The sequence below is a fragment of the Bombus terrestris genome, chromosome 11, assembly GCF_910591885.1.
Source record: "Bombus terrestris chromosome 11, iyBomTerr1.2, whole genome shotgun sequence".
NCBI lineage: Eukaryota > Metazoa > Arthropoda > Insecta > Hymenoptera > Apidae > Bombus > Bombus terrestris.
This window is the reverse complement of record NC_063279.1, coordinates 7977591-8002649: the sequence shown is the minus strand read 5'-3', so window position 1 is coordinate 8002649 and position 25059 is coordinate 7977591. Positions and strand designations below refer to the sequence as shown.

The 25059-nt window shown below is 31.6% G+C and overlaps 6 protein-coding genes across 10 annotated transcripts; 4 read left to right on the top strand and 2 right to left on the bottom strand.

The window, feature by feature from the left end:
* The first annotated feature begins 261 nt into the window (after positions 1-261).
* Positions 262-3724, top strand: LOC100646838 (ubiA prenyltransferase domain-containing protein 1 homolog). Its single transcript, XM_003399203.3, has 2 exons — positions 262-688; positions 937-3724. The coding sequence occupies exon 2, from the start codon at positions 950-952 to the stop codon at positions 1946-1948; it is 999 nt and encodes a 332-aa protein (XP_003399251.3). The 5' UTR covers positions 262-688; positions 937-949; the 3' UTR covers positions 1949-3724.
* LOC100649889 lies at positions 3344-4714 on the top strand. Its single transcript, XM_048409872.1, has 4 exons — positions 3344-3486; positions 3598-3724; positions 3809-3956; positions 4029-4714. The coding sequence occupies exons 1-4, from the start codon at positions 3379-3381 to the stop codon at positions 4618-4620; spliced, it is 975 nt and encodes a 324-aa protein (XP_048265829.1). The 5' UTR covers positions 3344-3378; the 3' UTR covers positions 4621-4714.
* A 913-nt stretch (positions 4715-5627) lies between these two features.
* Positions 5628-10902, bottom strand: LOC100649777 (ubiquitin conjugation factor E4 B). The gene is made up of 8 exons (XM_012313837.3): positions 10766-10902; positions 9749-10042; positions 9266-9670; positions 7825-9191; positions 7597-7744; positions 6845-7531; positions 6449-6770; positions 5628-6376 (listed from the first exon to the last, which is right to left on the bottom strand). Exons 1-8 carry the CDS (start codon positions 10787-10789, stop codon positions 6312-6314), a joined length of 3312 nt encoding a protein of 1103 aa, XP_012169227.1. The 5' UTR covers positions 10790-10902; the 3' UTR covers positions 5628-6311.
* Positions 10903-11240: 338 nt separating this feature from the next.
* Positions 11241-12999, top strand: LOC100650004 (cytidine deaminase). Of its 4 annotated transcripts, XM_012313836.3 has the most exons (3): positions 11781-12161; positions 12562-12603; positions 12682-12999. In XM_012313836.3, exons 1-3 carry the CDS (start codon positions 12125-12127, stop codon positions 12969-12971), a joined length of 369 nt encoding a protein of 122 aa, XP_012169226.2. In that variant the 5' UTR covers positions 11781-12124; the 3' UTR covers positions 12972-12999. The 4 variants fall into 4 exon arrangements, with proteins under 4 accessions (XP_012169224.2, XP_012169226.2, XP_012169225.2 ...); XM_012313834.3 differs by lacking the exon at positions 11781-12161 and adding an exon at positions 11241-11340 and having other exon boundaries at positions 12562-12999; XM_012313835.3 differs by having other exon boundaries at positions 11803-12019; positions 12562-12999.
* Positions 13000-13161: 162 nt separating this feature from the next.
* LOC100649664 (serine/threonine-protein kinase mTOR) lies at positions 13162-22622 on the bottom strand. Of its 2 annotated transcripts, none has more exons than XM_048409862.1 (8): positions 22530-22622; positions 21408-21595; positions 15050-21335; positions 14820-14962; positions 14601-14741; positions 13910-14534; positions 13600-13780; positions 13162-13474 (listed from the first exon to the last, which is right to left on the bottom strand). In XM_048409862.1, exons 3-8 carry the CDS (start codon positions 21270-21272, stop codon positions 13459-13461), a joined length of 7329 nt encoding a protein of 2442 aa, XP_048265819.1. In that variant the 5' UTR covers positions 21273-21335; positions 21408-21595; positions 22530-22622; the 3' UTR covers positions 13162-13458. The 2 variants fall into 2 exon arrangements, with proteins under 2 accessions (XP_048265819.1, XP_012169223.1); XM_012313833.3 differs by lacking the exon at positions 22530-22622 and adding an exon at positions 22261-22358.
* Positions 22623-22645: 23 nt separating this feature from the next.
* On the top strand, positions 22646-24907 carry LOC100650335 (ATP-binding cassette sub-family B member 10, mitochondrial). Its single transcript, XM_012313838.3, has 3 exons — positions 22646-23244; positions 23315-24423; positions 24490-24907. Exons 1-3 carry the CDS (start codon positions 22650-22652, stop codon positions 24748-24750), a joined length of 1965 nt encoding a protein of 654 aa, XP_012169228.2. The 5' UTR covers positions 22646-22649; the 3' UTR covers positions 24751-24907.
* The last annotated feature ends 152 nt before the right edge of the window (positions 24908-25059 follow it).

Below are 25059 nucleotides of genomic sequence, written 5' to 3'. Positions count from 1 at the left end.
TGTACTGTACTGCTATTGGATATCTCATTTCTAAAATTTCGAAGTCAATTTAATTTCGAAATTCTGAATTATTTTTTTAAATTGATTATAAATTTACTGCCTCAAATGTTTTCTTGTATAATGATAAAAAACTGAAAGATTATTCTTTGATTAAAATGTATTAAAGAAAATTGATTGTTCTTATTCTATGAGTTTATATAATATATAACGATTTAAGGTCGATTTTCACTATACGTATATAAGATTTAATATATAACAGGAGTAGGGAACTGTTTGCTTATAAAAGTTAACAAGTCTAGAAGAAAATAATTAAACGCGTATAATTTGTAAATTTCATAGTTGTTATAATATTTAGAGAATAAAGTATGAGCTGAATGTATTCAAATGTTTTTTGTTAAAAAGAAATTCTTCAATTTTGTTGTTGACTTTAAGATGAAAGGAATATTTCAGAGAGCGCCACATGTAAATTGATGAAAACACGTCATCGTTACATTTAACAGTACACAAGTGGAGGAATGAAATTTTTCCTCACACGCGAATTTTAAATGTTAACATCTGTGTAAAAATTATTCCTTTCGCGTAATTAGGCATTTTTCATGATAAAAAAATGTACTTAAAAAACGTGACAATTGTTAAATTATTATGGAGATCATTCTAACCTAATTTACCTTCCTTGAATGAATAATATGTAAGTAAATTATATATATATTTTATAAATCTTTTATTATAGAAATTGATAACAAATTTTTCTCGATTAAAGAATCTATATATATATAATATATATATATATATATATATATATATATATATATATATATATAAAAGTTCGTTTTTGTATTACATAAGACTGTTTTATTATTAAAGAAAAAATATAAATATTATATTATATTTTTTATTATTATAAATAGCATTTTCATTGGCATATTTTATTTGTAGCGTAATATAAAGTATGATGTCCAATGGAATTTGGATCTCTACTGAAGAAGTTGGAGGAAAATCAATGTCAAAGAATGCAAATTGTTCACCCATAACATCTTCAACATTGAATTCTCCACTTATGAAGTTGTCTTCATATTTCTTAGCTGTTCGACCATGGTCATTAAGTGCTTCATTAATGCCAACACTTCTTGGATCTGCATTAGCATATCGATTAACAAGTACAGCAAGTTTTAGCTGGATATCTTTGATTCTAACAGTATATACAGTTTTTTGTGTACATGGGGCTGGTAATGTAGTGAATACTTATTTCGATTACATAAAAGGAGTTGATAGCCGGAAAAGTGATGACAGGATATTGGTAGATCAACTTTTATCAAAGGATGAACTAGTTTCACTAGGTGCAATATTATATACAGCAGGGTGTTTGGGTTTTGTTCTATTAACAACTATATCTCCTGCAAGAATGGAACATCTTGCACTTGTGTATTTTGGAGGTTTATCCTCTTCATTTCTTTATACAGGAGGAATAGGATTTAAATACATTGCATTAGGTGATGTCCTTATCTTAGTTATATTTGGTCCAATTTCAGTTTTGTTTGCATTCATGGCTCAAACTGGTTATATCGAACTAGGTACAATATACTATGCTATACCTCTTGCATTAAATACAGAGGCTATTCTACATAGTAACAATACCCGAGACTTAGAAAGTGATAAAAAGGCAGGCATAGTGACATTAGCTATTTTAATAGGTCATACCGTATCTCATGTTTTGTACGCTTTTTTATTATTCACACCATATGTAACTCTGGTAGTGCTTGCATTAAGGTATTCTATATGGTTTTTATTACCAGTAACTACTTTACCAACTGCCTTCAAGATAGAAAAACAATTCAGAAGCCCTCATATGATTCAGAGTGTACCCAAGCAAACAGCTAAATTAAATATGTTTCTGGGCATTTTATATGTCATTGCTTGCTTACTTGTGAGTCCCCTTCCCTATCTGTAACATACATAAGATTTGGTATCATTATCCAGAAAAGAACTTAAATGTGCAAATAATTGTATGAGCAGCTGTTAGTGTAATCTTATTTAAGTTACAAATGTTGCTTTCACCACTTTACATTGTTATTAATTCTTAATTACATGGTCAAGTGATGCATTATGAAATGCATTTTTTAGTATATCATATTAATAATATTTGTAATACAATAAAGATTTGGAGATAATTTTCTAACAACGCAAAAGTCTTGAATATGTACAAAGAAATTATACAGTTAATAATTTGAATTTCTATTTGTAATTTTTCCATTGTGTGTGATTAATGTATTTTCGCACTTAAAATAAGTGTAAAAGATGAATTTATGAATATATATAATTATTTAAATATGTTTATAATAATTTATCTTAAATAATTTATCTTCTTTATTTAGAAACTAAGTAATATTATTTATAAAAAACTGATATGCATATCTTTTGTAATCTCAAGGATATAAGAATCTCAAGAATAGAAATCTACACGTACATTGAAATTTTTACATTTTATAAATTGATAAATTTACGAGATAAGACAATAAATTCTTACGATATTTTGATAACGTACCAATAGAATATTATTTCGTCGTTTCGTACTGATATATAGATTTGTAATACAACAATTATTGTAAATTATTAACGTGACAGTGTTTATAATTACTTTATTGTTCTCTTCCTATTTTAAAGTGCAGGATGCAAATAGATCGAAATGTCTACGTATTACAAAAAACCAAAGTAATAAAATTAAAATTAATTTCACTCGTTCGTCAAAAATAAAACAATATATTGTATTTCTAAATGTAAAATATAAGATACAACTTATAAACGATTAAACCACTATAATACATTAAAATTAATTTTATCATATGTATAAATTAATCACAACTATTTATGAAAGTAGATCCTTGGTAATATCTCTTGTTTCTATTATATATTTATGTAAACAACGCAATCTCAACGAGAACAAGATATATCATATAAAATACGAATATTAAAGAAAAAAGCTAAGTTTTTATGGCAATAATTTAATAAATCATCGTGTATCAATTATTTTTCCTTTGTTTCCTGTTTTAAAAAATCATTTCCCGTACGTTTTAATAAGTTCGATATATGCATAAATACAACAAAATGTTATGGAATTTTTGTTATTAAAATATAAGTAATTTATAACTTTAAATATGTTGCGTGTTTTTCATGTTTTTTTCTCTTCAAAATATAAGTTGCTATAAACATGATTATCGATCTTAATCGATATATTGAAAAGTATAATTTCGATTATCGATAGAACAAACATAGAGAGAGATCGTTAAAACATTATAACATTAAAACATACAAAAATTTATTTCAACATTTAGTATAAAATTATACACTTAATAAGCTACTTTTTATAAAAAAAAAATCAAAATGCACAAATATCAAACGCTCCTTGATCCGATTGTGGTATGTCCATATGACAAGAGTCACTCTGTCGCAAAATCTCGTCTTCCAAAGCACATTATCAAATGCGAAAAAGTAAGTGTGTATTATAAACACATTGATCTTTTAATAATTCCAAACAATAAACTATCTTCGTGAAATATTCTTAAAATATAGTTATGTAAATACATTAAATCTTTAAAATAGCAATATCCTGAACATTATAAACTCATGTGTCCATATAATGCATCCCACCGATTGTCTAAAAAAGAATTCGAGGAACATATCACTACCTGTCCCACACGTAATATATTGGAATCAGAAATATATTCAGGTCTTTTTTTTCTTACTTTTATATTTTATTTCTAACATTTTTTATACTTTTTAAAATAAAATATCAAAATGTATTGTTTCATAGAAATAAGAAAACATGGTGCAACAAATTTTGTACCTCCAGATCTTTCAAGTACAATAGATTGTAAAGAAAATTGGGACATAGATATTAATAACAATCCCATTACCATAACTGAAGAAGAATATTCTGTGGGCAATAACATTGATTCAAAGTAATAATGAAGTTTTTTTTTTATTCAATATTGATTTGTTATTTATTTATTACCTTTTTATATATTTATAAGGGCTCATTGTGACTCTCCTCAATATAAATTGGAAAAAAGAAGCGCAGATGATATATTCATAAGAGCACCACGTGGTTTCTCTGAAGCTATGTTAAAAGAAGTGACTGAAGACTATTGTATTGAGGATCTAGAATCAGTAGTTAGTTCAATGGGAATTGGCAGAGGAAAGATTACATTGAACACTGATCAGTTGAAAAAAATTGGACTAGGAAGGGGAACAAATGAAGACTCTTGTATAGAGGACTCAGAATCAGTAGTTAGTTCAATGGGAATTGGCAGAGGAAAGATTACACTGAACACTGATAAGTTGAAAAAAATTGGACTAGGAAGGGGAGCAAATGAAGACTCTTGTATAGAAGACTCAGAATCAGTAGTTAGTTCAATGGGATTTGGCAGAGGAAAGATTACATTGAATACTGATAAGTTGAAAAAAATTGGACTAGGAAGAGGAGCAAATGGAGACTCTTGTGTAGAGGACTTAGAATCAGTAGTTAGTTCAATGGGAATTGGCAGAGGAAAGATTACATTGAACGCTGATCAGTTGAAAAAAATTGGACTAGGCAGGGGAAGACCAATGAACAATGTTTCATAAGTGTAATTCCACTTTATAAATAATAGTCAACAAAGATATATATATATATTCATATTTTTTTTAATTTAAATAAAATAATCCAGTATTATCTAAATATTATATTTTTATATATAATTTACAATATGTAATTTATCATTTACATATATTATACTTAAATATTTGTTTAATTTCATGAACTTTCTCGTTTATTTTAAAAATTTACATTATTTAAAATATTTACAAATATGTAAATGATTTCTTAATTATCAAGTATAATTAATTCTCCTATAAAAAAGAATATTTTAAAAGTATATAAAAGAAGAAAGTAAAATATTTAAATTACTTGCAAAATAACATTACAATTGCAGTGGCAGTTGATTCATATTCATTATTTAAGTTTTTCATCTTTTCCATAATGTAAAATTTATAAATTTTAAATGTAATTAGAATGTAGTTAAACATTAATCATAATACATAAAGTGGAAATATAATGAATAATATATTTTCTACTTATCAGTAGCAATTAATTTAGTATAGATTATACTTTTATGTTATTTAACACTGTCTTTAACAATACAAGATACTTTTTATGTTTTGTATTTACAATTAATAAAATTTGTTTTTAAATTATCTTCAACATTATTTAATGATAAATTTATGTAATATCAGCAATTGATAATGAAGTATGAAAATATAATTATATAAATGCGATTTGTAAAAAGAAGTTTTAATTGATGTGGAAATACTTAATTATAAACATATTTTTTGAAAATCAGCATTGCTTTTCTTAAGTTTTCAAAATGTTACAAATCTTTAGTTATTTTCAGTAAATGCAATTCATTTCTAGAATTGTAAAGCAAAAATACATATTTTGTCTTGAAATAACGAGATATTCAGATTTTTAATGAAGAAAGCATAATTACAAATAAAAATTTTTTAAAAATCTTTTTGAATACTTTACATTGTAGAAACAAAAAATATTTTATTGGATGGAATTGTTTCGAATAACGTATTACTATATACACAGATACAGATCTTTACTCATGAAATTTATTGAAGGAATACGCATGATACATTTACCATGTACATCTTTAAAAAGAATCATAATCGCTGCAAATTATCTTTCTCCATCATGCAATACGTGTTAACGTTTAAAAAGAGGCTTTTATAACAACTTTCTAACTTTGTATAAATCATTTACATAAATTTTGCATCAAATAATGTTTTTTTTTTTATATCCGTTCATAAATTACCAAATTTCAAATGAAAGGGTTTAAATAATTAACCTTTCCTGTTTCTACTCTGCTTAACTTACTATTCTTATAATCGATCATATGTTGTAATTTTTCATTCGCAGTCTCGTATATTTAAAACGTACAAAGGAACAAGTGCTAAGTTTGTAAATAAGATTTTAATTTCTCTGGATACTGATGTTATCAGCCAGCAATTATTTACAAGTTTTTTAAAAGTATCTGTTCTTTCTTTAAGAGTAATGTGCAGGCGGTTACCTAGCTGCAGTCTGTTTAACGTTTTAATGTATTAAAACTGTAAATTTATTGAGTGCAATATTTGCACATTAGCGAGATCATTGCACTGTATTCATTTACCACAGAGTGATACATCTATGGGCTGGTACAATATATCATGTAGTAATATTAACTACACAATATCGTGATGCTTCCATAAAATGATTATTGTATTAGGATCACAATTTATATTTTTGTCGATTTTTTCTTTTGTTGTTTCCACATTGATATTCTTTTCTCCAAATCGGGCACTAGGAATACGGAATAATTAATCACCAAATATTCTTTTTCTATTAGAAAAAAAAGTGATTTCATTTACTCACTTGGTGTAAGCATATCTTCGCTGAGAGGTTGTCGACTGAAAGGATCTGTAGCACTATTGAGAAGATGTCTAATAATAACTGCTTTATCCATAACTATACCAGACGGAAGTTTAACAGGTTCTTCCATGAGTGTGTCCATAAGTGGGTCTCGAAATTCTTCCGGTGCGTCACCATAATCTGCATCGCGCGCACGATTATCCCTTGCTATATCTGCAGCACGTTCCGCAAGCGCTACAAATCTTTCTATCTCTATGATAGATTTGATTACTGATCTTTCTAACTTGTTTGCGGCATCAATAAATAGCTCCATGCAGAATGAACGCTGTAATAATAGCAGTCATTAGAACAACATTTTTTTGTTACTCACTTCATGTATTAATACCATCATAAACTTACTTCATCGGCAGCCAAAGCAGCGGCAAAAATTTCGCAATCAAGATGTAGATATATGTCGACCAATTGACTTAATAAAGCTCTCGGTTCCCATCCATATTTTTGTGGTATCCTTACTTTTAAGTTTTTACATTTAGGGCCACATAATTGTTGTAGATTAAAATTTAACATGGCACATAATCTTCCAACTAACTCTGGCCGCAAAAATGGTTCTGTAATATCATCTGTTAAATATTGAAACATAGCAACAGTTTCCTTGGCCAAAGTGAGATAAGATCTGGCTTGTCTCTCATCTGCAGCCAATTGTTTCATCCGCGAATGTTGTTGTTCACGGGATAACGCTGACCATGCTTTAAGATCTGACATTAGTTCTTGAATTTCATGAATACGCTTTAACGATTCCAAACTTTCATCAAGTAAAAATGTGGTATCGTTCATTAACATGTTAATAAATTTCACAAATTGATTCCCATTATTGCTTTCATCAATGATCGACTTGCGATGAACTGGACTATCCCACATAGATTTCAGTATTAAACTAATGTGATAACGAATTGAAAATTTATCATAAAATTCTGAACTTGAGCCGGTCGTTTCGACATCAGTGTAAAATTTCATCAAATATGATGCTAATAACGTTTTTGATATAGGATGTGCCATTACTTGATCGTGGAGCGATTCAGTCCGTCCCTAAAATGAAAATTTATTAGATATTGTTCAAGAAAATATATAATTACAATCATTTTTTTATTTACCTGAACGTTGGGATTTATTACAAATATTACTTCAATAATTTTCGCTATTAAATACGGATTTCGTATACAATGTGGAGTACATACTACTACAAGTAACCATGTAATGAGTGAATTATCCATGTTGTTTATTATCACACCAGGGCAAAATCTATGAAAGATAGAAGATAATAATATAGTATACAAATTATTGTGACATCTTGATATTAGACAATACAAAAAAGTACTTACTGAAGAGTAAATAGTATAAATTCTGCGATATCTTCAACATACCATTCTGGTAATGCTGTAAACTTTTGTGGAACCTCTTGAGGCAAAGGCAGTTCGGGAATAGGATTTCCTGGTGAAGTTTGTGTCAATAAACTTAGCAGAATTTCTGCTACAGAAATGTAAAAGTGCAAGCACCTTCTTAATAAAACAGGATCAATTAATCCAGCATCTGTGTATACTTTAGATTTGCCAAGATGTTTCAATTGTTCCTTACAACGTTCTATCAATTCTTTATTACGGCTAGCGAAAGGGCTGTCTTTCCATTGCGGTTCGGTAGCTTGTAGATCATCGAGCATTTTTTGCACATCACGTAAAGTCCTCAGCTTTCTCTGGTATTTCTGTAAAGCCGGTAACAACGCTATGTGGTGACAATGTAGAGTAAGGAACCAACATTGTGTTGGAAACTTTGGCTCGACCCACTTGTGTGTCCTTTCTAAATGTTTTAACCAATCGGTAACTTCTTGGCACGTAAGTTTCAGCCTTGTATCGTTCTTTATTTCAATAAAACTTGCTGGATGAAACGGATACAATGGATCTACCGTGTCCAGTTTAATTTTTACAGAAAGCTTTTGTAACACCGACAAGAGATTCAGCATAAATCCGTCTCCGGCAAGAGAGAATTCTTCCGTTTGTATTTGAGCACGTTTTTCATTGTAACGTAATAATGTTGCTAAGTATGTTAACATAGCTTCACGGCAGTTACTACTCGCGAGTATCGCATGAAATATCTTATGAAGTGATGTTCTGATACTTTCTAATTCTTGTTGTAACGTTAAAGTTATCGATTTATTGACGAACAGATTACCACTGAGGAATGTTTCAGCCATGTCCAGTTGATCCTCTGCGAACACAGAAACCGACAAAAACGGTCCAAGGAGAGACGTTGTTGTAATTTCTTTACCAGCGGCCGACGTCATAATGTCAGGTAAAAATTGAATTTGATGAACAATTAAACGACAGATTGGTCGTACATTACTACTCGGTCCACAACAAATTTCTATTAACTCTTCTAATGCTTCAATCGGTCTTCGATGCGTATTCCTAATTAAACTGGCTTGCTGCATCGAAAGATACAAGCCTTGTAAGAGTGGTGTAAAAATTTTATTACATACTGCTGCATTTGTGTGCGTTCTCGCAACAAGCTCGTGTAAATAACCACGAGGTAAACTTTGCGAAAGTACTGGGTACAGAAGAGGTGTCATGGATAACGGGTATGTGGTTGAAGACTGAGAAATACCAACTAGGCCTTGTAGTACAAGACTGGAATACTGAACACACTGTGCCCTTAGAACAGCTAGTACATCAGACAGTGGTGGTGTACTCGATTTCTGTTCATAAAAAAGTTAGTATTACATCATTTGGCAAGGCATGTATTATGGCTGAAAATTAATGTCAACTATACCTTTGGGTGATTTCGTTCTTCAATCGCAACTCTTGAATAGCAGTCTAGTAAATAAATGAGACTTTTAGGTTGCGACGACTTACAGCAAATATCACAACGGCAAAATGTTGTAACTGGACTTTGTAATGGACTTGTTTGACTATTTGGACTATCTTCCCTATCCGAGGAGGTGTCTATATTAATTTCTTTTAAAGGATCCTCATCGCTCATAAACATGCATAAAACCTCCATTAATGCTTGATTTATAATCTCTGTGGCATCAACGAGTTTTGTTGATAATGCATATGCTGCTGTTTGTGGTAAAAATATACAACCCTCTGCTGGTTCTTTCCACGATATGCGTAGTACACGTGATATAACTGCATGTATTTGTTCTGTAGTTACCTCTGTACTGGAACTTGTAGTCTAAAAAGTAAATGAATATAATAATAGTAATATTTTGTATACATTAACCAAAAAGGATATACATATATATGTGCTTACACGTGATCTTGGTTTTAATTCTTTTCTATCAGGCTCTTCAACTTCCATATTTTCAATCCCTGAATCTATATCAACACCAGTACTGCTACATTGCTTGTTATTACTTTCTTCTATCTCCATTGGTACTCCAGGATTTTGAAATTGTTGTTGTTTCAATGGTGATATTATTTGTTCCGTAAATGTTTTAGATGGACCTGGTGTATTTGGAGAAACTGGATCATTATTGTGATTTGAATTGACTGTTGAATTGAAGCTGTCTAAGCCCGCTAAACGAGCCATACGTCTTCTTCTTACCTACAATTTAAATATATGTTAATTATTTAATATCTAATATTAGTTTTATTTTTGTACAAGATAACTTCTTAACAATCCATAGATAACATAATTCCAATAAAAATTTTGTTTTATAATAACTTTCCACATTGAAAATACTATTTAATAGGACACAAAAAGAGATGACATAATAATCAGAACTACATAAGATCTGGACAAAGACTTGGTATATTTATATCAAGAACAAAGACCATAAACAATAACAATAAAAAATAAAAAGAATACTCTTATAATAAATGTATAAAATATATATTTCATTTTTGAATAAATTTGTTTATATTAAAAATAATATTTCATACATATCTTAAAACAATGAAATACACGATTTTTGTTTACATTGCAAAGGAAAGTAAATAAACGTTGTAGTTGATGACAAAGAGAATCACTCTAAAAAATTGTATTATTACAATGGAAAAATCAGTTTTTATTTATTATGTTATATAATTATCTTAACACAATACCATAAGTAGAATAACGACTATTTTGCAATTATTGTCTCGTTGATGAGACCATTCTTTATCCTGTTATTCTTTCCTATTCCCTGGTAAACGGCCCTGTCATATTCCCTTTCATGTAACGAAAATAGTGAGAAAAGGGCAAGTATAAAGCTAAAGGAATGGTAACAACAAAACGGACTTACGGACGCTATTGAATAACGATTGGAAACGGTGCATTGGTACTCACTTCCTCTTGGCTTAACTCGCTCATGGCGATTTCTTTATTTTTTCTTTTGATCTCTTTAACCTCTGACACGATCAACTGTGATCCCCACGGTCGCTGGTGTTATAAAAATTCTATAGAAAAATTGTATTCGCTTCTTCAGAGAATCGTGAACGAGATACGTCAAAAATTTGGACAGCCACTCCACATCTGTTTGCGTTTGGACGTGAAAGCAGCAATTCTACACTGCGTTACGGATAATCACTGTTAAGCTGCGTCGATTCTTCAAAACAGCTGAGCAACTAATATACGATAGAACGCTCTCTCGCATTGATAATGGTAACTACAGTTTCGTCAACGCAGTTTTGCCGGTTGCGCAGTAGACCATTACCGAGAATCGAGAGAAATTCATCGTTGTAGTAGTAAAATGATTAGCAACTACACTACAGACTGACTAAACAACTTGTGATGTTATAACACAAACCAGATATGTATACAGAACAGACCTAACACTTTATGGAACTTTGTGTCACATGTTCTAGAATATCGATCGTGCAAAAAAATCACAGGTTTTGTTATGCCCTCTACGATTTACAGCGGTAAGTGTAGGAACCATATTGAGTTCAACCACCGAACTTGGTAACCTACCTCCCTGTTGGCAAAGTCAACAGGAATAAAAAGATTTTATTTGTTATATTCTCATATAAATATTCACATATATAGTATGAGACAATAATCTTTATCATCTTCGATATCTTCCTTATTTTTACAGATATGGGAAAGCACAAATGGTAATATGACGATAATAATCTTTTTGAAGACGAAGAATTTTTTTTAATGACTAATATAATTTTATATTCTAATAAAATAGACTACAATAAAGTTATTATAGAAAACGTATTCTTTTAAAAATTGAATGCTCAATTTAGCATTTAATTTAAGCTTAAGCTAAAAGTGTACGTAAGAAATTGAATTATAAATGTTATAGAATACTTTGGACACTTTTACTAAAACATATGTACATTAATAAATAATTGCTATGGTTAATGATTATATGAAACCATAAAAAAGTAATGTGAAATATAGGACTTTAAAGAGGATTTTTATTACCTCTTAAATCGCGCATTCCTATTGGTTGTCAATATTATTTATATGTATGGCTGTGAACTTCTAGCAAATTCGCTAATTCATACCATTGTTGTACATCTGTGTTGTACATAATATCTTTTTCTACTTTTAAGATAAAATTAAAATAAAATTCTCTTAAGATTAGATAAGGTAATGTAACACAATTATAAAAGTAAGCATACGTAAATACGAATTAAATCGTAATTAGACTTCCTAGAAAATATATATACATAATATTTAATAATTCGTACCAAAATGAATACAGAAGAAATTATTGATTTCACGGATATAGGTAAATATTAATGCTACGATATGTTTGTGCAACTGAGTTCACCAACTATTATTGCCATTTTCTTGACTTGATATCGTAGATAAATTTATTTGTCATTATTTGCTGTGAATCAAGTTGGGTTGTAAAACAATATGTTACTATATTTACATATAAATTACGTATATCATTAGAAAATATTTTTCATTAATAATTTACGTACTATTTTATAATTAGTAATAGTATTAACTTGTATTTACTTTGATATATTGTAGAATATTTTTGTGGATTTTATTTTTGTATAATAGCCATAAATTATTTCACTAAAATATTCATTTCATCTTAAAACTTTCATTTCAGTTTATAAATTTACTAAACGAAGATTAATAGCACTAACTTTTCTATAAATATTTATGTTTTATAGAACCAGATATTCAATCTCTAATAAAGAAGAGTATGGCTGCTCGTGAGTACTCTTATTCACCCTATAGTAAGTTTAAAGTCGGAGCTGGAGTGCTTTGTACCGATGGGATCATTTTCACAGGGTGCAATGTAGAAAATGCATCTTATCCTGTAGGAACATGTGCTGAAAGAACAGCTATTGTTAAAGCAGTGTCAGAAGGGAAAAGAAAGTTTAAAGTCCTAGCAGTCGTAGCTAATAAAGTGAACAATATTTTTACCACACCATGTGGCTTTTGTAGACAAGCTATTGCAGAGTTTGGTGATGTACCAATTTATTTAGCAGATCCTCTAATGAAGGATGTGTTAAAAACTTCGCTAAGTAGCCTATTACCTTGTGCCTTTGGGTTGGGAAACGTAGAAACATTACAATAAATTCTTAATAAAAGAAGGCTAAACCACACACCAATGTCTAAAACATCATATAGTATTTCTTTAAAATCATAGTTCATTTTTATATCAATTGATATACTAAGATATTGTTCTGTCCTATAATAAAAATGTGCAAACATTGTTGTGTACATTGTATAAACTATACAAATTTCAATGAATACAAAGACAATCCTTAAGAAAAAAATATTGTTACTATAATCTTATTCCTGAGTAGATCTTTTCATGTTTACATAAAAATTGATTATCATATGGTTTCTAAAGCGTGTTTTTTCTAATGTACATTGTACTTTATAAGCAGGAATAACATGAGTATTATATACAATCAATATAATAATATAGCTTATATATGTACAATATGCTCTAATGGTACGATACTACATATAATTATTTCTTAATAATAAAAAATGCAAAAACAGGAACGAGACTGCACATCATACACATTAAGGTCCTCATCTACGAAAATTCATATTTACCAGAAGGGACACCTGTAAATTAAATATGATTTCATTAACATATAAAAATACATTATATTATATAATTAATAAATAATTATAAAATTATATTTAATATTTATATGTAATATATTGTAAATAAAATAATAAAAAAATACCATCCAATGTAACATTGACACAAATTCTCGTTATTAGTAGCTTGCTGAATTAAAAGATCAACTTGGCGTTGGACACTCAGTGTTTCTTCGTGAGAGAAATCACGTCCAGTTAATTTATCCCTTACTCTTGTTATGATGGTAAGAGCTTTTTTGTTCAGTGCTTCTGGTTGATTAGTATCACCTACAGTAATAATAAGTCCAATTTATTCCTTTACATATTTTATTATTTACATGCAAATTTTTAATTACGATTATTCTTTCTGTTTGATAGACTAAAAAAACTTGAATTTTATCAAGATAAATAATTTACCTCCATTTTCAACGCTACATGGTACTCCTTTCTTTGGTAATGTGGCGGTAAGAGAATCTAATACATCGCTGTGCTCTTGATTACTACTGGCACTCATTCCTTGGGCATCAGATCTTTTACCTTTTAATGCGGCATTGTCCATCAACCGCCAGTTTAACAAAGGATCATAAACAAACGCTTCTAGTACTGCCATCAAACTATCCTTGTTACGATGTAACACTGACATTACTGATTCACAAGTTCTTCTGTACGTGCCCTCGATTCCCGTTACTTCCATTGCATTGATTAACATTCTTGTTAGCCGGAACGGAATTTTCTCGGGAAACTTCTCACGAGTCATGGCTACTTCGAAGCAATCTCCGAAGTCAATGTGTAATATTTTCCCACTTAAACGGTCCAACATCAAATTAGATGGATGTCGATCACCAAGGCCAAGAATATATCCTACTATAGACATTACAGCGAGAGAACGAGTGTAATTTGTTCTACGATCAAACCATACTTCACTTGACGGTGATTTTAACCAAAGAAGTCGTGACAAATCATCACCATGTGTATGCTCAAGGGCATGTTCGAACACTTCAACCTTTTGCATGAGCATAAGATGATCATAACCCGGTGCCATCTGTAAATCAACTTGTAATTAAATTAACTAAAACAGGATAACATATATGTAATATTATGTACTTACTCTTAACATTATCTTATGTTCTATGTTTAGTAGTATTTTCTTTTTTTCTCTGTAATCTCTAATTAGTGTATGTAATGTATCACAATGTGGTACCCAACCAATCAGACCACTATTTGTGGATAGTGGAATTACAGCATACCTCTGAATATAAAATCTAGTTAATAAAATTCTACATTGTGAAATAATATTCTAGGCTTTTCAATATTTTGATATACTTACTTGGATAGTAAGATTTCTTCTAAAGGTATCTGGATCATGCAACAGGAGGGTATTGACTAGACCAAATAATTGCATTACTCGTTCATCCTGTCTGAGATCTTCGTGTCCTTTTAAAAGGAACATGTAATCTTTACCATTGCTACCTACAAATGTTAAATATTTAAAATGTTTAGCGTGTTCAATGATTAATTACATATTAAATTAACTAATGAAATTCAAAGATAGCTGACCTTTTATACATAATTTTCGCGGTCGCTGTTTGCTTGTTATCACTTGCATAGAACTATGTATACTTGCTATCCTAACTATTGGTTGTCCAGGGCTATAGCTGCCTGGCACGGCCAATTCTAAATCCCTACAAAGAAGTAATTTTGGACTGACATACTGAAGTTCTAAACTAGTTAGCTGCGGTAACTGTCGAGATATCCTCCTAAAAACGTGATAATATAAATCCCAAGCTTGATTCAAATCACGGACATTGCGCGAAGCTTTATATCTGCGACACCATTCTTGTGCCTCCATTAAATCTCTGCCATAAGCTTGATTGAAAGATGTTTCTTTTAAAGTCTGTGGGCCTCTCTCTAACATTGCATGTAAGGGCTCTAACGTATCAAACATTCCCCGAACGTTTCTTTCACCGAAATATAATCTACTAGCTTCTTCCAGCCCTTCATGCCACAATTCATGCCAGAGAATCGCGACTCTGATTAATTCATCACTAGCCATCATTGCTTGTTGCACCAGAGTCGGGCTATGTTCGCACATACTTTTAAGAATTTTATTGGCGGCGGTCTTTCTGGCATGACTGGCGCTTTTCGACGCTACAGTCAAAGGATAGACCAAGGCTTGAGGATGTGTTTTTCCAATATCTATTAAGAGATGATGTATACATCTACCAACTAAAGCTCTGGGTGTATCTATTCTTGCTATAAGTTGCGGAATTACTTGTAGCCAAGTATTGATTTCGATTAAACGGATACCTTCGACGATAGCTTCATACACTTCTGGCCACTGACCATAATCAAACCACAAGGTCAACAAACGAAGTGTATCTTGCAAAGAATTACCATGGGAAAGATTAATAGATCTGAAGAACCCTTCAACTGCTGGTACAGTAAATTGAGATATGTACTGTGAACTAGAAAGATTACCGCGAGTTCCGTTTCCTGGAATGTTCTCATTATTCGAATCGCCTTGTTGATGTTTATAAAATAAAACCGTTTCAAAGTTAGTATATGCAAAAGCATGCCATGCCTTGTACCAAGTAGGATCGTGTTCTGTAGCTGCAGCATAATAAGATAGCACCGCCGGAATAGAATGTTCATTTATGCCCTGCAAAGCTTCCAACCATTCTCCAAGCTTCAAATAACATCTAGCAAGTAATCGTTTTCTTACTTCTTGTTGTTTCTCATCTTCTTGATTTACCACCGACACAGTCGTCGGTTGTAAAGACATCTGCACAAATCTTTGCAACTGATTATACGCTTCTTCACGTTTATTTGCCACCCACATGTGCTTACAATAAGCGAATGTCACTTGAGGATGAGTGGTTGGTAATGGCTGATCAGGAGTTAAGGAAGGATCTGTTCCAAGCAACATAACTAATGTTTTGTGACATAACATTAAACTGCCACTTTTCCTGCAAAGACTAGCATATTTCAACCATGTATACATATCATCCTGAGGTGAAACTACCAGCGTGTGAACCTGTATAATCTTTTGCCAGTCTTCAACTATCCTCTGCCCACCTTGAAGCCTTTCCCACCACATGGATTTAATAGTGGACCTTCTTTCTGGGACCAATTTAAATTGTATTACTTCCTCTAGTTCTGCTAACTTCTGGACCTCCACCATGGCATTATAAGCTCTCTGATAACTTTCACCAGCCATGGCAGTCAATTCTGTGTCTAATAAATCTCTAGCACTATCAATTAGCTGATGAGCAATATCGTATTGTTCATCATGAATTGCTAAAACAGCTCTATAAAAGGCGCCATCTTGAGTATCCTTTGGTATCAAGGAGACATATTTTTCCATACTTTCCCACTGATTTAAACCCCATGCTGCAGCTGCCGCCATTCTAGCCATTCTCTGCTTGGTTTCGTCGCTTTGATGTGACCACTGTTTCGTAGCGACATCGTGCAACTGTCCCCATTCCCCAAGAGCTTCTAAACAACGCATTTCACCTAGAGTTGACTCTACATCCGTAGAGTTGCTTTCTAATCTTTCTCTGTATAATTGCAAAGCTTTATCCCAATTATGCAATTTTTCATACCAACGAATTTGCACTTTTAAGTCTTGTTGATTATTTTGATTCATAACATATTCCAGTAAACCTTCTGCAGCTTCTTTTTGTTGAAGTTTGTTATTGATAGAAATTAAAGATTCAAAAACATTGCTATTTCTGCTTTTGTGAAACTCGTCTTCTTTATAATGTAATGCCTTTGCATAAGCTCTACAGTGCATTGCTCTTTCACCCAAAATTTTATTGTCCAAAGGTAATGGCCCCTTATCACAGTGTTCCATGAATTCTGCTAGGTTTAAGATCGTCTGAGTTATCTCTGGAAGATCAGGAACCATTAATGCTTGTTGTAAAGTTTGTATAAGTTCCGCTTTGTATGTGTCGTCTAATTCAGTCCAACAGGAAACGAAAGCAGCATTAAATAAGTCTCTGGGTAATTGAGAATAGGTTTGTGCAAGAGCCCAACATGATCTTAATGCAGGTGACGGTGATTCTTTGAGCAAACCTATCGACAAACTTCTTAGCCATTCCAGCCAATCGTCCTTTGAAACTCTTCTCGTTGCAGTCCAGGCTTTTTGAAGATTCGAGGCGGATACGTGTAATCTTTTAATCGTAGTCGTGTCAGACGGTGTCAAAGATAAGTCACGATTTTTGTTTCTTGCATGTCGATGTCTCATTAAGAGATAATCTTCGCCGTCAGCAACGGTAGTCTCTGTCAAAATTTTATCAATTAGAACATCGTAACGCGAATTAACAATTTTATGCTTCGTCATAACTTTCTGTACTAATAAGATAAAGATCTGATATTTTTTCCCTAATTGTATCACTAACGCGCATAATGTGTCCATCGCCGTATTTCGTAGCTCTGGACACTGATCCAAAGTTCGTACCAAAGGATGCACGATTCTAGATGCAAAATCTGTGAAATCCAATGTATCTGCTAAATGATCAACAGTTTCAAGCGCCACTTTGTTCACAGTTATTGGGCAATCAGTGGCATGGAATAATTTTACAATTGGTGGTAAAACTAAATGAAGATAATTGTCTAGATTATTTCCAAATTTTTGGAGTGCTTGAAGAAGCTTCACTGTGACCCATCTATCCTTACTTGTGTCATGCGTTAAAACTCTTAATATTTGTGGCATCAATTGAGGTAAGTAAATTTTAAATTCTGCACCTAATGCTACAGCAATATGTTCAACTAAAAGTATCAGCGTGCTCTGTAATGGACTATTCACAGTCCAAAATTCTTTAATTAAATTAAATATATCGTCTAAATAATTTCTAATATGCTGCTTCACAATGGCAATAAGGACGGCCAGTTGTTGAAACAGGAACTCTCGAAAGTTAACATCTGCTGTACGAACCACATTAAGGAAGCTCGGCATCACTTGAGAGATATATGGAACACATTTAATACCTAAACTTTTAAATATAAAAGTTACAGCTTGAACCACCATAGTATGGTGCTGCGATAACGTCGGATCACGGATAATTCTCATAAGCGTTGCAATTGCGATCGCTGGATAATATTCTTCTAAAGTTGACGAGGACATATTCACTAACATTTCGCTAGTAGTTAAATCTTGTGTGTTTTCAGTTTCACTTTTAGTATCAGCCATAGAAGTGAGAGTATCCAATTGAGAGTCAATCTGACCAAGATTCATCTTATGTTTATATGGATCCAAAGCACCTAATAATCCAAGAACTCTTATAGTTTCTCTTCTAATAATTAATTGTTGCTCTGTTTTTAAGAAATTTATCAATACATCTAGTAATGAAGGATATTGCATATATGGTTTAACAACATGTCCTGTGCTTCCGACTAATTGACCAAGAACCCATAAAGCAACTCCCCTTTTTTCTGGAGAACTTGCGTCGACTAACATCTCCAGCAATATACAGAGGAGTTCAGGCATCCATTGTTGCATTTCAGCACCATTAACTTCCGCTAGATCACCAATAGCGCGTAGTATAGCTAGAATCACACCAGGATTTGATTCAGGTTCCTTTAACTTTGGGACAAGGACTTTCAGGATGGGTTCCATGTATGGTCGAATAAGTCTTGGCGCACTGACAACCAGATGATCCAACATTCGTGCAGCTTGCTCCTTGTTACGACCCATACCTGAGTGTTCTAATTCTGTTAAAAATTGAATAAGTGTTTTACGAAGAGAGGGCATAACATATGCTGGATTCATCGTGCTTAATCGTCCGATTGTGCGGATTGCTAATTCTCTTATTTCGAACATTTCATCATTCATCGCAATAAATAACGCAGAAAGATTTTCTGCTTGTGCCAAATGAATATCAAATGAGTCATCTAGGGAAGCTAAAACCCAGAGTCTTACATCAGGATCTGTGTCTGTTATGCCCACAACTAACAGTTTTCCAAGAACAGTAGAGACAGTATTAGTTACTGTTGGTCCAGGTTGATTTAACGCTAATCGCAACAATCGTGAACATGTTCTTACAGCCTCTAATCGAACTTCTGCTTGTTCAGACGTAAGGAAATGGTCGGCACATCGCCTTACAAACTGTAAAAGTGGATTGCCATCAAAATTAAAGGTTCCAAGAGTCTTCAATGCTAAAACTGTAGATGGAATATCCACTTCAGTGGGAGGTCCAGAGATAGGACTGGTTGCAGTCCATGGTGCACCAGGATGTCTTAAAGGTTTCTGCATCAAAACTTGAGATAACATTCGTAGAAGTCCTTGAGATATATCAGGTTTCAATGATGGTACACTGTGAGCTAGTTCCCTGAGAGATGTTGTAAGAATGGGACTTAATCCAGTCTGTAACATAGATTCTAACAGATCTCTCACATCTGCAGCTATTACTTGTTTTACCGCATGTCCGAGTAAAGTAATACAAACGAATACTGCAGGTTCCAAAGATGCTCCACGTTTTTTAGCAGACGTTTCCTTAGAAGGTAATAAATTCTTGATCACTTCCATAATTTTTGAAAGGTAGGGATTTATTGAATCTTCTACTGCAACTGCTATAAGCCCAATTGTAGTAAATGCGGCATATCGATCTTTCTCTCTACTACGTAAAGTCATTAAAAGATACGTTAATGATTCTCTCAAGTGATCTTTCGTAAATTTTTCTTTATTAAATGCTGCAAGCCTAGGTAACAACATCATAAGAGCATGTTGGATATGTGGATTTCTAGACATTCTCTGGTTCATTACATCATTATAAATATCATCTAATCTTTCTTGCATTAAACAACGGCATACTGCAGATTCATGTGCTGGATATAATGTTTGTTGAGAATTAGTAGAATTTTGAGAAGAACTAGACCACTTGGACACTATCGTTGTTTTTAATCGCGGCATCAACGATAATATATCGTTTTCATTTTGTTGGGTAGAACAATTTAGTCGTTCCATTAACGTTTCATAATTTCTCTCCCACTGAATGTTACTACATCTTAGCAATTCATTCAATACCAGCAGTGAACCATGTATTCTATCATCTCTATTTACTCCTCTTTCTCTGGTATACACTTCTTCAAATCCTGACACTATTTCATCATAACATTGCTTGTACCATTGTGACTTGTGCATTTGTTTTGCTGTTTCTCTCTGTGCAGTGACGACTAAAGCTGCCCTCAATGCTTCAACAGCACCTTCTCTTATTACAGGTTTTGGATCACGTATTGCATTAAATATGAGTTCAAAAAATGGTGTCACTTGTTGAAAAAAATATGTAGGCATAGAAACAGCAAGTTCTCTTAAAACAAGGACAGCAGCATGTCTTTTACCTTCGTGTCTATCACCACCAAGCCATTCAAAGGCACGCTTTACTTCAAATTCTACGTATTCTGCTGTATAAGTACCAGAAACTAATGCTAGTTTACCAACTGTTTTCGCAGCTAACTCCATAACACCCACATCATTAGAAGGTAATAAATTCCTTAAATAATTTGCAAATCTTATAGTTCTTGTGTTAATATTCCCTACATCAGCTCCAATAAGGCAAACTATGGCTAAGATCCCACCCTTTTTTTCATTTACATCTGACCCAGATACCATCTCGAATATGTGGTGATTAAATTCATCCATAAAAGCTGTAATTTCTTCCTGTGATGCTTCGCGTAGTTCTGTTTTAACATAGAGACACAGATCTCTAGCTGCCTTGTTACGTATTTCTTCATTCCTGGATTTAAGTCTCTGAACAAATTGTTGTACAAGTGTACTCGACATTGTTAAAAATTTACAGATGCCACTTCTACGATAGTACTTTTATAAATATTCTCGTAATGATATCTAAAAAGATGACATTTTTAAACATTGAAAGGGGTTAAGAGAAAATGTAAAGTAGTGTTATCTCTTATATACCTATTTGACATCACACGAATTTTGCGTTATGATGAACCATTTTCATGATTGTTATGACTCCTTTAAATTTCTTGATGATTAAAGTTTTCAATGTGTTTTCAATCACATTATTACAGTACGTCTGTCATATATATTCTTCATGTTTTGATGCACACCAATTACAAGTGAAATAAATTACGAATGGAAATCTGTGTGTCGTGTACACACAAATAACTAAATTAGTTCAATGTCATTAATTCAGTGAATTTGTGGTAAATATAGAAAAACAATGAGATAGTGCGCCTTTCGAAAGAATTATCTTAAGTTTATAACCTCTACATTGGTTAATATGGGATGCTCAACTAAATTGTGCGCTTTAGGACATTTCCCCCACTCCTCTTGATATAGGATGCATTTACGTTATCTATTACTTCTAATTTAAACATAGTTTATAATCTTAAAACTACATAGAAATATAAAAAAAATACAAACTAATTCATAAATTATTCAATATATTTTTTAACAAAAATAAATATTTCAAATATTAAATCAACAATATTGAATTCATGTCAATTTTATAAATCTATTTTCTTATATCTGTCATACAGCTAATACAAATTATGCTATAAAGTATTTATTAATCATATATTCCAAGAGTTAGTTCATTTTGTTTTAAGATTCCTGACTTTATATTAAAGTTGTGATTTTTTAACTTTATAAAATAAAACTTTAAAGTTCTATTTTTATTAAATACATAATATATATCAACATATAAATTTTATATTTATTTATATCTTCTATATTGACTACACATATATGAACATACATATACATAATATGTATATTAGAACATATGCATGAGTATAGTTCATACCATACGTCAGAAATAAATAAATACACTAAAATCAACCACACAAAATGTTCTTTCACATCAAATTTACACACGGTTCATTCATTGTCTATCCAGTCACGTGATTACAGGAGTATTTTTTCAATGTACAGCTGATTTTAAATTGATTATGAAATTAAAACAAATTGTCAATCAATAATTATTAACATCATACTAAAGTTTTATAAACATGTATTGAAAAATATTTCAAATATAGTTTTTGATATTAATAGATTATAATATATTCAATTTACCTATTGTTCACTCTGAAAGTGTCATAACATTCATCAACCTTACATCATTAACGATGAAACACAAGTTTTAATGACTTTTCATTTTGTGAATTGCTTAGTTGATAAACGTATTAAAAAAACATGGTACTCGTTTGGAGGTTATTTACAAGAAGTATTTCTTCACAAAGAATAAAATTTCGCAAATCAATGATCACACATAAACAGTTATTTTATACGTGTTTAACGCCATCAATCAGATTTAGTAGAAAGAGCCCTATATTTTCAATTTTAAGATGTCACACAACAAATGCTATAAAAACCAAAAGTTTAAACTCCACAGTACAATTTACCAAAAAAAAAAGAGAAACGTCAGAACTAAAAAATTTAATTGTCCTAGCAGTACCTGAGAAATGGAGGTTATTCGGTGCTATTACCTTTTTATTAATTTCATCTACTATAACAATGGTAGTACCATTTTCTTTAGGAAAATTAATTGATATTATTTATGCAAGTGACAAAGAAGATACAAAGAAAAACCTTAATCAATTGTGCATTATTTTGTTTGGAGTATTTGTTATTGGAGCTCTATGCAATTTCTGCAGAATATATTTAATGTCTACTACTGGACATAGGATTACACAGTCTTTAAGAAAACAATTGTATGCTGCCATTCTTCGACAAGAAATAGCAGTTTTTGATAAATGTAATACAGGAGAATTTGTTGGTCGATTGTCTGGTATAATTCTTAACTTTTCAAAAATTCTTTTATATATGTATCAATCTTTCATATTATTAATTAATTTCAGGAGATACACAACTTGTTAGCCAAGCATTAACAAGTAACATATCAGATGGATTACGTTCTACTTTTATGAGTATTTGTGGGATATCAATGATGCTTTATGCCTCGCCTAAATTGGCCATAATTGGTCTAACCGTCGTGCCACCAGTTGCAGGTTTAGCCATAGTATGTGGTCGCTATTTAAAGAAGATTTCTAAAGACATGCAAAATAATTTAGCAGAACTAAATACAATTGCTGAAGAGAGAATTAGCAATATAAGAACAGTAAAAGCTTTTTCAAAAGAAATAAATGAATCCAATTATTATAATTCCCAGCTAGACAATGTGCTTAAAATTTGTTACAAGGAAAGTTTATGCAGAGGAATATTTTTTGGATTAACTGGTTTTTCTGGAAATGTGATTATCCTGTCTGTTTTATATTATGGTGGGGCTATGGTTTCCGATTCCTCTCTTACAGTTGGAAGCTTAAGCGCATTCTTAATATATGCAGCGTATGTTGCAATATCTTTAAATGGCTTATCTTCATTTTATAGTGAATTAAATAAAGCATTAGGCGCAAATATGCGTTTAGCTGAATTGATTGAAAGAGAGCCAACAATACCAATTCAAGGTGGTAAAATTCTGGAAAAGCAGTTATCCGGTGATATTGAATTCCAAAATGTCAATTTTGCTTATCCTACAAGAAGAAATACATGGGTTTTGAAAAACTTCAGTTTAAAAATCCCACCGTGTATGGCAATTGCTATCGTTGGAGCATCAGGTTCTGGAAAGTCTACAATAGCTTCACTCTTATTGAGACTTTATGATCCCAATTTAGGATCTATACTTTTAGACAAACATAATCTTCAATCTCTTAACCCAGCATGGGTGAGATCACAGATCAGTATAGTTTCTCAGGAACCTATTCTCTTTAGTGGTACAATAAAAGAGAACATATTATATGGAGCAATAGATTCAGTAAAACGTGATGTAGAAGAAGTTGCAAAATATGCACATGTTTTAGAATTTACAAAAGATATGCCAGATGGTTTGGATACAGTAGTTGGAGAACGGGGTATTACTCTTAGTGGTGGACAAAGGCAAAGAGTTGCTATTGCTAGGGCTTTAATAAAGGTAAGAACATTACTGAGATAAAAATCGTCTAATAAAAACTAGTAATTCAGAATTACTTGTACTTAGGAGCCTAAAATCTTAATCTTGGATGAAGCTACAAGTGCATTAGATGCGGAGAGTGAACATTATGTACAAAAAGCTTTAGAAAAAGCTGTTCAAGGAAGGACAGTTCTAACCATAGCTCACAGATTAAGTACAATAAAAAATGCAGATAAAGTCATTGTTTTGAAAGAAGGACAAATAACGGAAACGGGAACTTATAAAGAGCTTGTGAGCTTAAAGGACAGTTATTTTCATAAGTTAGTTCAACATCAAACCTTTGCTTAATTTCTGGGGTTTAATAAAAATTAATGATTAATAATTAATGATTAATGTGTTCAGTAAACCAGAAATACTTAATAATGTATAAAATTAATGTACAAAGGTTATTGAAAATAGCATCTGTAATAAATGATTAATAAATTTATTAATTTAATTTCTGAAATACAATGTTTTATTTTGTAATTATGGTTTTTAAATATTCATAACTTCTACCTATATCATGTTCTATTTCTTATGAAATTTTAAAACCATATTTTGTGTATATAAATCATTTTCACAAAGAGTGAAAAAAATGTCATCAAAGACAAACATTTT

Excerpts from the sequence above, each read along its gene's own strand:
- LOC100650004 (XM_003398989.4), top strand. The coding sequence starts at position 12,125 with ATGAATACAGAAGAAATTATTGATTTCACGGATATAG. Across the intron at positions 12,162-12,561 it reads TATTGATTTCACGGATATAG|AACCAGATATTCAATCTCTA; the intron begins GTAAATATTAAT and ends TATGTTTTATAG.
- LOC100649664 (XM_048409862.1), bottom strand. The coding sequence starts at position 21,272 with ATGTCGAGTACACTTGTACAACAATTTGTTCAGAGACTTAAATCCAGG. Across the intron at positions 14,742-14,819 it reads GAAGAAATCTTACTATCCAA|AGGTATGCTGTAATTCCACT; the intron begins GTAAGTATATCA and ends TTTTATATTCAG. Across the intron at positions 14,535-14,600 it reads AACATAAGATAATGTTAAGA|ATGGCACCGGGTTATGATCA; the intron begins GTAAGTACATAA and ends GTTGATTTACAG.
- LOC100650335 (XM_012313838.3), top strand. The coding sequence starts at position 22,650 with ATGGTACTCGTTTGGAGGTTATTTACAAGAAGTATTTCTTCACAAAGA. Across the intron at positions 23,245-23,314 it reads ATTTGTTGGTCGATTGTCTG|GAGATACACAACTTGTTAGC; the intron begins GTATAATTCTTA and ends AATTAATTTCAG. Across the intron at positions 24,424-24,489 it reads TTGCTAGGGCTTTAATAAAG|GAGCCTAAAATCTTAATCTT; the intron begins GTAAGAACATTA and ends ACTTGTACTTAG.
- LOC100646838 (XM_003399203.3), top strand. The coding sequence starts at position 950 with ATGATGTCCAATGGAATTTGGATCTCTACTGAAGAAGTTGGAGGAAAA.
- LOC100649777 (XM_012313837.3), bottom strand. The coding sequence starts at position 10,789 with ATGAGCGAGTTAAGCCAAGAGGAA. Across the intron at positions 10,043-10,765 it reads GCGAGTTAAGCCAAGAGGAA|GTAAGAAGAAGACGTATGGC; the intron begins GTGAGTACCAAT and ends TTTAAATTGTAG. Across the intron at positions 6,377-6,448 it reads CGAAGATATGCTTACACCAA|TGCCCGATTTGGAGAAAAGA; the intron begins GTGAGTAAATGA and ends CCGTATTCCTAG.
- LOC100649889 (XM_048409872.1), top strand. The coding sequence starts at position 3,379 with ATGCACAAATATCAAACGCTCCTTGATCCGATTGTGGTATGTCCATAT. Across the intron at positions 3,487-3,597 it reads ACATTATCAAATGCGAAAAA|CAATATCCTGAACATTATAA; the intron begins GTAAGTGTGTAT and ends TCTTTAAAATAG. Across the intron at positions 3,957-4,028 it reads GGCAATAACATTGATTCAAA|GGCTCATTGTGACTCTCCTC; the intron begins GTAATAATGAAG and ends TATATTTATAAG.